General features: G+C 32.2%; 1 protein-coding gene across 1 annotated transcript in view; it reads right to left on the bottom strand.

Moving 5' to 3' along the window:
• Nucleotides 1-1,199: 1,199 nt before the first annotated feature.
• LOC149419049 (meteorin-like protein) overlaps nt 1,200-11,629 on the bottom strand; it is a 170,142-nt gene continuing 159,712 nt past the window's right edge. The window contains exon 3 of the mRNA XM_089638090.1: nt 1,200-4,426. Coding sequence (XP_089494216.1) covers nt 4,008-4,426 — 419 coding nt within the window. The 3' untranslated portion in view covers nt 1,200-4,007. The remainder of the gene's footprint in view (nt 4,427-11,629) is intronic.

Below are 11,629 nucleotides of genomic sequence, written 5' to 3'. Positions count from 1 at the left end.
TTAGCAATATTTTAAATCTGTGTGTTTTCTCCGTGCAACATTACAATAGATCGAAATAATTATTTTGATTTTCGTAAAAAAGGGATTTTATCATAAAATGAATCAATAATTAAAAAAGACTAAAAAGTTATGTATTTTTCTCGGTCCATTAAAATTGTAAAGAATAATTAATCTTCAATAATAATTGCAATTACAATGGACTCTAGATTCATACGAAAAATGATTTAAACAATTCTAATTGTGTCGCGAAGAGCGAGACTTAAAATTACAGTTCTAACGAATGCGCTTGTCTCGCAGTGTGAGACATTCGACCGGCAAGGGTTAACAATAAAAAAATTGTGAAGCAAATTTACAAGGAACTTTTATTATGTTACACAATGAATTTATTTTGACAGTCGAAGTTTTTTGGAACCTCCAACAATAATAAAAATCCGCAATAAAACAAGCTCATTTATTTTCCTTACAAATATTTGTTCAGTATACGTCACAAATTTGGTAAACTCAATTCTTTGAATCGAGGTTTACAATATAAACTATTTTATTAAAAAAATAACTAAACATATTATACAAAAGCGAAATGTTAACCATTTGCTAGTGAGATCTCTTCAATATACTTCTCTACTCGCGTTTTATGTCGGAGTTATAAATAATATTTATTTATTTGTCAAGAATATTCTTATTTAATTACTTATTAATCGAAATAATCTGAGGAAAAACATATCGTATCTATGTATATGTATATTTAGCACAAGTTTGGCACTGTGAATTCACAAAATAAATATTTTATGCATTACAACACACATCCATTATCATTGCGGGAAAGTAAAATAAATAATTGTTAGAATCCGCATAAATTTAATAAAATTATTGATAAATGGCGTTGTTAAAAGGTTAGTTAGTGAATGAAAACGTTTTAGTAAAGATATTACGTTGTTTCAGGATTTTATTGTTTTAAAAAATGTGACTTTGTTGCAAGATTTAATTGTTTTATAAAATGTGACTTTGTTGCAGGAATTTACAGCTTTATAAAAATGTTGCTTTGTTGCAAAATTTAATTGTTTTATAAAAATGTGACTTTGCTGCAAGATTTTATGGTTGTATAAAAATGTGACTTTGTTGCAAGATTTTATTGTTTTATAGAAATGTTACGTTGTTGCAAGATTTAATTGTTTTATAAAAATGAGACTTTTTGCAAGATTTTATGGTTGTATAAAAATGTGACTTTTTTGCTAGATTTTATTGTATTATAGAAATGTTACTTTGTTGCAAGATTTAATTGTTTCATAAAAATGAGACTTTGTTGCAAGATTTTATGGTTGTATAAAAATGTGACTTTGTTGCAAGATTTTATTGTTTTATAAAAATGTTACTTTGTTGCAAGATTTTATTGTTTTATAAAAATGAGACCTTATTGCAATATTTTATTGTTTTATAAAAATGTGACTTTGTTGCAGGATTTTATTGTTTTATAAAAATGTGACTTTGTTGTAAGATTTTATGGTTTTATAAAAATGTGACTTTGTTGCAGGATTTTATCGTTTTATAAAATGTGGCTTTGTTGCAGGAACTTACAGCTTTATAAAAATGTTGCTTTGTTGCCACATTTAATTGTTTTATAAAGACGTTACTTTGTTGCAAGATTTGATTGTTTTATAAAAATGTGACATTGTTGCAGGATTTTATTGTTTTATAAAATGTGACTTTGTTGCAACATTTTATTGTTTTATTAAAATGAGACTTTGTTGCAGGATTTTTGAAGGATTTTACCGTTTTGTAAAATGGTAAAACTGTCGTAGGAATTCTTATATGATTTCACTATTTTGTCAAAATGTGACCTTGATGCGAGTAGGTATTGTTAAAAATAGCACACACAAAATCTCAAAAAAAAATAAACGAACAGTTAATTATATTTTCCAAAAATATGCAGTTTGGTGATTCAGGGAATTTAATATATTCGAGTAAAGTATACGCTCTTTTTCATGACGAGTTATTTATAAGTAATAATTTTATATCAAGAAATTAGTAGGAATAACAAAAAATTAAATGTATATGTGTATATGTATTGCCACCCAACACTCTCAATTAGTGGGGTGTCATAGTCCACTGGCTACAGAGAGTTGGGACTCTTCATCACATAAAAAACGACTTCCTGAAATGATATATCTATGTTTATAATATAATAAAGATTTACAAGTTACAACCCTCTAATTTTCCTCTAATCAATCTGCCATTCATTAAACTCTATTAGAATTTACAAAAATATAACTTTTCAAATTAATTACATTGTCTAAATAATGACGTCATCACATATCCCCGCATTCTGCAACCGTTCAACTCTCGTAAGTACGATTTTGTAATTTACAATATATTTTTAAAACAATAAATATAAATTTACATTTCATCAGCTCACCGGATTTTTTTTACAATTTCATCGACAAATTATTGTCTAGTGTTGAAGGTGATGTTTAAAAATATAATTCATAATAATCATTAATACGATAAAAGTGGTACTAATGTTACATTACAATTTGTAGGTACTTAATGTATTGTGATTCTTTTGAGTTGTGTTCTCTTGATGAAAATGATTTAATGAATTCATTCGGTAGACAAACTCTTTTGTTTATTTTATAATCTTCCCCTGTACTGTAATTTAGTTTATATATTTATTGTCCTGATGAAGGTTGAAATCAACCGAAACCGAACGACGCTAACGTATAACTAAATTAAAGTGGTTTTAAACAAAGAACTTTTCTATTTTGTATATACTCATGTGTTTGTTACGTTTGGCTCCTAAGAAATATAATGATTTAAACAAAGTGTTTATTGTGTGGCAAGCCACAATATAACTGATGTTTGTAAACATTGATTTTGTTACATATTTTTCGAAGGACTTAATTCTTACAAGGTGAGTTAACAAACTAATTTAACAAAATTTGTATTACAATACATTGGACACAGGATTTAAATCTGAATAAAATGTGAACTGTGATGTGATTTGATATTTAGTATATTTATCTTGTTTTATTGCACTTATAAAATACGCCCAGCTTGATGTTCTAATAACATAATAAAAAGCCCTTAATAGTATTTACAAAAATGTACAATGCACAGGAGATCGAAAATTACAATAAACTATGTAAATAATTACTTTCATCTACGTAAACTTTGTAAGTTTCAACTATAAATTACACAATATAAAGGCTATTTCAATATCTACACTATGTACATAGATCGGCTTCGCTTTATAAACTAAAATTCGTCGATCGCAAATTAATTGAGGCAAATATGGCAACTGAGAATGTCCATTTCAATAAAATAATCATTTATAACCGTTCACTTCAATGAAATTTGTATTCATCAAATACTTTAAATTGAAAAGTTGATAATACGTGGTTCAAAAAATTTATTGTGTTGTTGAATATGGCGCGCCACACGAAATCATTCCCAATAAAAGTTATTACAGAAATGATTAGAGGTTATTATTTCATGTGGCGATTCTCACAGGTTTTGATAACGTTTTCTATTACATGTTTGAATTTAATTGAAAATTGTCGAAGCACGATTTTGAATGAAGTTTTCAAAATCAATCGAGGAAGTAATGTTGTTTAACCTGGTAGTTACACCTGTATCAAATATGAGACCTGGCGGTATGCCACATAGGCTACGTCACAAATGTGATACATGAGGTTTCACAGTCGGATAAGTCGAAATTCTTTGGTGCATGTTAAAACCATCTTTTAATCTTCATTTCATCATGCTAGCGATAGTTTCAATTTTATAATAATTTTTTTGATAAGATGGCGGCTGATTATATTATTTTATCAACATATCTAAAGTATGATTCAACACTTTATAGTGAAAGAAACTTTAATTACTGTCCGTGATATATCATACACAACTGCAAATATTGTTTGTAACACTAGTATTTAAACAGTAATAATCTGAGTAACATCGGAAGATTGTACACAAATTGAAATGTTCAAGGCTCAAATTAGATGAAATCTTCACTATGTGGTTAGTAGGCAATGTGCAGTCTCTTTCTTGTTGATCTCCTTAGCTACCCTCTGCCATTCTTCAATCCTGGGAGCGCAGGCGAGGGGAAGAGATCCCAGCCTCCTTCTGGCAGAGATGAGGAACTCTCCTCTACCGGCAGCCACGCCACACTTGGAAGAAACGTGCACCCTTGCGAACCACACATCTTCCTTCTTCCGTCTTCTTCTTTTGGGGGTCTGATGGCTGCTAGATATCTGGTTCTCCACCGAATCGGGGAAGGGCCCGGAAGGAGTGACTGTAGCAGGATCCGGGTCTGCCTGGAAGGTCCTCCCTCCAGGTCCGCTGTACCTGATTAACTTGGTCACTCGAACTGTCAGCTCAGAAGTGTCGAGCTCTTTCCTTTCCTGCATGCCTACTATGATTCCGCGCGTAACTGTTAACAAAAGAAAAACACATTATTAATAAAAATCAACATTTCTTCGTACTTTTGATACATTCATGACAGACAAAGTAGACAAAAAAATGTATGATTTATTAATTCTGCGGGAAGTCGTCATGTTTGAACTCAAGTGAAGAGAGACAGGCCGCCAGTATGAGAGCTGTTGTATAAATATGTAAGGAATAACGGGACTTTATTAATACAAATTGAGATCAATTGATGGATGTTTATTATCGATGCATTCATTCCGATAACTTTGTTCTTGTGATGAATTTGAAACGAGACGATAATTTACTGCCCGGAGTTATTAGTATTATGGCATCTACATTTAGGGGATGAAAAAATAAATGGGAGGAGAGAATAATAGAAGGATGAGGATGGTTGCTAAATACCTGACTATTTAGATCTGGTCTATTTGTTGAATGCAACATTTTGTGATTCTTAATAGTGGTCTCTCTCTCTCACAGAGGACAGTCATAATCAACCTAAAAAGGTGTTTCTTTTTTTTAAATAAAACAAATCATAGAACGTAAAAAGCAAAGCTCTGCAGGCGAAAATCTTATATCTCCAAGGCCAAATCAGTAAATTTTGTCGATTTTTATCATTCTCAAATATTGAAGAACATAGAAAAAATACGTTTTAAAATCAATAAATGCTGTTGATTTTTATAGGAAAGTTAAATCCAATTTTGTCAATTAAACTTTTGCTCTTTTATAAAACGAAAACCTTTGAAATGCATCTCACGTGGATCTCAATAAAATGCTGCGCTGTAAAGGTAAAAACAATCAAAGCCGAACCACGAAATTCTATCGTTTTAAGAATATTCTTGCACATGCAAGCTTACTATTTGTGCATGTGTAAGGGCGTATGTATATGTATACGAATTGAACAGTTTATATCATTGACATGATACTCCTTTTAAATTTGGGCAGTGAATCCAATACTTCTAAAGACAAGGGAAAAGGTTAATTTATATTTATCTTTGTAATTTAACTATGAAGTGCGTTTGCAAATGACATTGTTGTGTTAATTTATATTCTGTTGATAAATTAACAATGACTTATAGCTACAGGAGTCATATTGAATCAGTTTGATGACTGTAGTAACTGGTCAGTGGACGTATTAAATAACCATAACGGTATCAAATATCCGAATCGCCTACCAATTAGTTCTTGCATCAATCAAAATCACATGGCGGCCAATTGATGGCAAACTGGTTTAAATTTACTGAATGGGCAACATATTTAATGAATATTCTTACGTAATATAGGTATACCTAAAGACTACCATCTACAAAATAACATAGAAATGTTACTTCAGAACAAAGAGATCTTCTCTACACGGAGAAAAAATAGTATTGCTAATTTGTTAAAAATATCTTCAAATTATTGGTAATCCGGTTAAAAACGCAATTGCAGGCCAGTTTCCTGATAAACATTTAGTAAATTCAAAAAATATGGGAACACGTGTTCATGAACCTGCATTTGCCTTGATAAATATATAGGGTTGTCCAAAAATGTGTTTGGGATTGACTGTTATTTTAATAACAAAATAATACACACCATGAATTACTATTATGGTCATTATTTAAATAATATTGTAGTACAATAATTATAATAATAATATTTGTTATTTCTGCTACTGGCATTATACCTAGCTCTCTCATTCAAAATTTAGAAAAATTTTATATATAAAAATGCAAAAATCAGTCATTTTAAATACATGTAGGATTACTAAAGATTTTTTAAATATTTATGTTGAGGGATCAGTAGGATTTATAGGCCCTGTTAGGAGGAATTTTAATAACAGTATATTGGGAAATCTATATCTATTCACTCTTTAAGGGCCCGCAATCCCGTTTTTAATTGGATTACAAATAATTTGATGATATTCTTAATAAATTAGCAATATTATATATGAGTATTTTTTCTCCGTGTAAAAGAGATTGAAAGATTTGGATTTTGCAAGTGAAATATTATTGAGGCAGAATTTGGCATAATAAATTATAATATGTACAAAGTAAATAATCGCTATTCTAAAACGTGGGAGTTTCTAAGACCAATATTTATCAAGTCGATAAAAAAAATCAAGTGATTTCTGAATTTCTAAAAAAACTATGAAAGACCAGTACTGTATTTTTTTCTAAAATACATTGATGTATTATATTTAGATGTGATATGAAGCGAAAAAATAGGTTTCAATTTTTTACATCCAACTGACGTCCAACTCTCCCAACGCTCTCTAACTAAAACTACCAAATCCGGTCTAAGCGCACCGCTTATCGCGTTATAATAAGTGGAACAAGTTTTGACGATATATTAGTAGGTAGTAGCGCCTCTAATTGTAGCTCTGTGCTAGAATAAGTTCTGGGAATTAAACTTGTAATTTAAGGTCACTTTGCATTTGGTCAGGTCTAGAAAGGAAAGATAAGGACTTATCTTGACATATCGACCACATTTTAAATAAATAAAATATTGCCTCCTGTGTAAGCAGAGATAACTATGAATAAAGCCAACACAAACATAACGCAATGACACAAACACGCGTCATCCTTAGTCGTTACGAGCGACAGACAATTGAATCAAAAACTTTTTTTTTTAAATTTTGTGGCCGAGTGTTCAAGGCTCTCGACTAGCAAGCCTGAGGTCGCGGGTTCAAATCCCGGCGTGCGCAAGTAAATTTGATTTGATTAATTAGTGTTATTTCATAATTTACTCATTTAAAACAACATAATATATGGTATATTTGCGGGACGCTCCAGAATGGACGATAATCTCAGTATCACCCTGACGTAAGACCACCATTCAGAATTAAAACGTTGCTTTGGACGTGTTTGGTGACTAGATCTTAATAGCCGGGTACTTTCTCACCTTCTTATTCCCCACTACCTTCAGCTTCACATCATTCTCCAATTTGGGGAAGCCATAGTCTGACTGGCTCCAGACAGTTGGGAGTAGTTGGGACTCTTGTGCGGTTTAATATTAAAAAAATAATTGTTAAGTAGATGGTAGATAATTTATTTTCAAATGTGCTCTTGTTATATTATTTACATTAATCGTTTACCGGTACTGCATGCACGTTAAAATTATGATAAAAACAAACTCAATGAAAAATTCCAGAGAATTGATAAATAAGGAATTCAAGCGAACAATTTTATTGTCGTCTGAAGCCAAAATAATAAACCATTCTGCGATAACTATTTGTTGGTTGCTCATTTAATCCTTATCAAAGGCGCCACAGGCAATCTAACTTCTCTTTCTGTTACATACGTCTTTTATGAGAAATGTTATAATGCTGCTATCAGCGGTACGCCTATAATGTTGATGTTGTCATGTTGATTTTAAAATCCACCTATATTTCAATCGTATAAATTAAACAGCGTGTTTGTCCTGCTTTACAAAAGTCGTTGTAGGACAAATAACGTATTTTAACGATAGGCTTATCTCTGTCAAATAACTCCACAAACTTACAAAAAAACTGTTATCGCGTGTTTACAAACTGATATTATATTATACAGTCACATAAGTTCTGGGCACCTTACCAACAGATAGTTATAGGCAGGTATTTTTGCTATTAGTAAGAAACATACTATGTACTTGAGAATGTGTGAATCAATTATCGGGTAATCTTAATGTGCGCAGTAAATATTTAATTTGGTCATCTTTTTTCAAAAAGTTCATTTATCATCATATTTTTTCATTGGATAGAGATATATGACTGTCCAACTACAATTGACGGTACCTTTTTTATATTTGAGAACTATTTTATTTATTTATTTATTCATTTTTGGGAAATCGACAGTTTACATTTAATCAGTTTGTACATACGTATTATATAGTAAAATAAAACCAATTATGGATTTCCTCCTTGTGACTTTACTCTACTGAGACAGCATAATATGGAATAAATTATTTAAATTTGTGAGAGAGGAATATGAATAAAACATTTATACAAAACAAAAGATTATATAAAACGAAAAATTTACAAAACAATACATTTATAGCGATATAAACAATAGAGACATAAACATTATTCACAAACCATCAGAGAAATATTCTTTTATGGACCTCTTGTATTTGGTAAGTTTGCAACTGAAAATATCAACCTTAGATAATACGCTATTGTAATTATTTCATAGTCTGTTCAAGAAAGAATTCTGCTTAGAGTTCTTTTTGCTTTGATCAACCCTGAACAGGGCACAAGAGCGTGTTGAACGCGCAGGTACATTGAACGGAATCTTGTTTAGCAACTCTGGGCATTGAATATAATTGTTAACCACTTTATACAGGAATAGTGCATCCTTATGATGCCTCCGTACACTCAGTAAATCAATTTTAAAGTATGATGCAGTCTCTGCATAATTATATTCGTTATATTCGCCAAAAACCTCTACAGCTTGACGTGGTTAAATTTGCAGGCGGCCATAGTAAGAACTATTGAGAAATAGTATATAATACCTCAATAATATCACAAATAAATTTTAATCCTTTAGGTTGCTGGCATACTTATTTGGAATTCCATCACTATTGTGCCCTATAAAGGGTTTGCATGTACAAAAGGTATGAATTTACGCGAACAATGTTTGCGTTAGGTTATATATTTTCAAACGAAAAGGCATTGTTATCAGATACAATACATATTAGATATTATTGTATTGCGAATTATGAATGGCTTACTTTGAAAGTTTGTAAAATCCTTGTTTGTATGAATATTCATATTCTTGTGTAATGTACCTATTTTAATGTAATATAAATATTTTATTTTTTATCTTAATAGGTCTGGGACAAGTGGGACTATATCAACCCCAATTGGGGTATATTGCGAGGCTTGATGGGAAACAGAAAGGTGGCTACTCATATCTGGTTAACAAACATGGCTAAAGACATTTCAAGCAACATTTCAATTCTGAAGGGGGGTTTTTCACCAGGGTGATACTGAAAGTATCTACCACACTGGAACGTGCCGCAAATATACTAAATATTATTTAGAATTAATACATTTTGAAATAACACAAAATAATAAAATTTATTTTATTTTCAATTTTAATTTGAACCCGCGACACCGGATTCGAATCCTTGGATTGTAACGACACAATAACACCGGTCCAATAATAATTTGTTGTCATGTCTTATTTTTTGAGTGTTTGAAATTAATATTTCAACGCTCCACAGCTCATGACGGAAATGACGTTGAGTTGCCGAAAATAAATGTGCTGGTCTATAAATTCCAGAAAAAAAACCGAACACATTTCATGATGCCAGAGCTCTCCGTTCAGAGTTTTCTGAATCATATTCAGAACGATTTCCGTTTTATATATATAGTAGGTTCAATGTTTCCGACTTTTAACGAGCACTTATTATTGTAATCATCAATTTCATCATTGAAAATCAATACGACGTTAACCGAAAAATATTATAGGCGAATTAAAGCAACAATTTATATAAATTTTATTATTTGTTTTACGATCCTCCGAGTAGCCGACGGAGCGTGCCAATGAATTCCTGAATGCCACCAATTAAAACGAATTCACATTAATAAATCAATTAATGTATTCAAATTAATAAATCATTTAAATGTTGCCACAGACGTTGAAATGATTCAATCACCAGCGGCAAGTGCGATGGCTCGGAAAGCGTGCTCCGCCGCGCCGGTAGATACTTACAACGCAACGTAAGAAGTAAGAAAGACGAAATAACTAAACTGACAAAAGGAAAACCAATAATAATAATTTTCAAATGGTCAATTTGGTTATATTTCACCATTATGCCAAGTTCACACGGGGACAATACACAAGATAATACAATGTTGTCCTGTCGTAGCTCCGTGAACAGTCTCGACCGCGCAGGACAGGACAGCGGGACAATAGATATACAATTCGACCGTAGCTCAAACTCAGAACACTGCTAAACTTACAAGCAAGTTTGCGAAAAAAATAGTGGGTCTTTTATACCAAGATTGTATTGTATTGTTCTATTTACGCCACATTTTAAAGCCTGAATACGAGATCCGAGGGCGGAGAGCGCCGAGAATCGAGATACGTACGCGTGGAGTGACAAATGTCCAAGCGCGTTTAGGTGCGGACATTTCAATTGATTCAAATTTCCAGAATAAAATATTAGTTTTCCAAGACGGACGCCATTTATTTACACAATTTTCATAAATGTACCAATCGTTTCTCATTTCTAGAGAGTCCTTAGATTTCTATTGTCTCTTTTTTTTACATTAACCCTACAAAGGAGGCCATGAGAAAAATAATTTCCCTCAGGGCCTATGTCATCTTTTGGAGAGTTTCTTTCACATATTGGTTGGAGAGACTTTTTTCAAGGAAAGGAAGGAGAGGAAATTCTGGGAAGATAAAGGGTTTGAGGGTTGGGTAGGAATCTAGCGATCAGTGTATCCAGGAGTGACAAAGGGAGATTAAAGGAGAGATCTAAGGGTCTCTTCTAACCAGCCTCTCCCGATCTGGCACGCCACGAGTATGCTTACATACGAGTAGGTACTTTGATGATTTGAGATGAATTTTTGTCGATCAATATTTACTGGGCTGCTTCTACTCGCACAGCTATATAATCCGGCAGATATCCATGACGATGCAGAGCAGCTAATTATATAGTGAAGCGATGAGAGTGCACTAATCGGTGTTTGACGGGGCAGGTCCCTTCTCCCGTCTTACCTGGACCACCGAACCCAGCCGTGACCAGCTCAGACCCATACTAGACCCTTCCATCTCACCGGGCCCGCTGGGATTAAGATGGATTCAAGACGCGATAAAGGAAAGATTATAACACTTCGGCGTGATGTATTTACATAAATAAGAATTGTAGAGAAGTGATTGTATACGACCCTTGGTATTATTGTATCATAACATGAAGATAGTTTTGCACAATGTGGCACGCTTTTAAGATAGGTTAAGTTTAGATAAAAATCTACAGTTAAATGGAACGCGATTTGAAATCGCGCCTCTGTGGGCTTGACAACTCCATTTTTAATACCTCTATGGTAAATTATTTCCACCAGTCACACTATATTATACAATTATTAGAAATAATTAATATGGTGGTGTGTCTCTGTGTCTATCTGTAACTTCGGTTCAATGAAGAAATTCTAGAATTGGATTTTGCTTTGATTTCAGTTTAAGACAAGCGATAAATTAGATGCCAAAATCTTTTTTTTTAAATTAATTATTCTATATTTGAG

Source organism: Hesperophylax consimilis, chromosome 12 (assembly GCF_061612785.1).
Source record: "Hesperophylax consimilis isolate HC1 chromosome 12, BYU_Hcon_1.0, whole genome shotgun sequence".
Taxonomy (NCBI): domain Eukaryota; kingdom Metazoa; phylum Arthropoda; class Insecta; order Trichoptera; family Limnephilidae; genus Hesperophylax; species Hesperophylax consimilis.
This window is presented reverse-complemented; position numbering and strand designations above follow the sequence as displayed.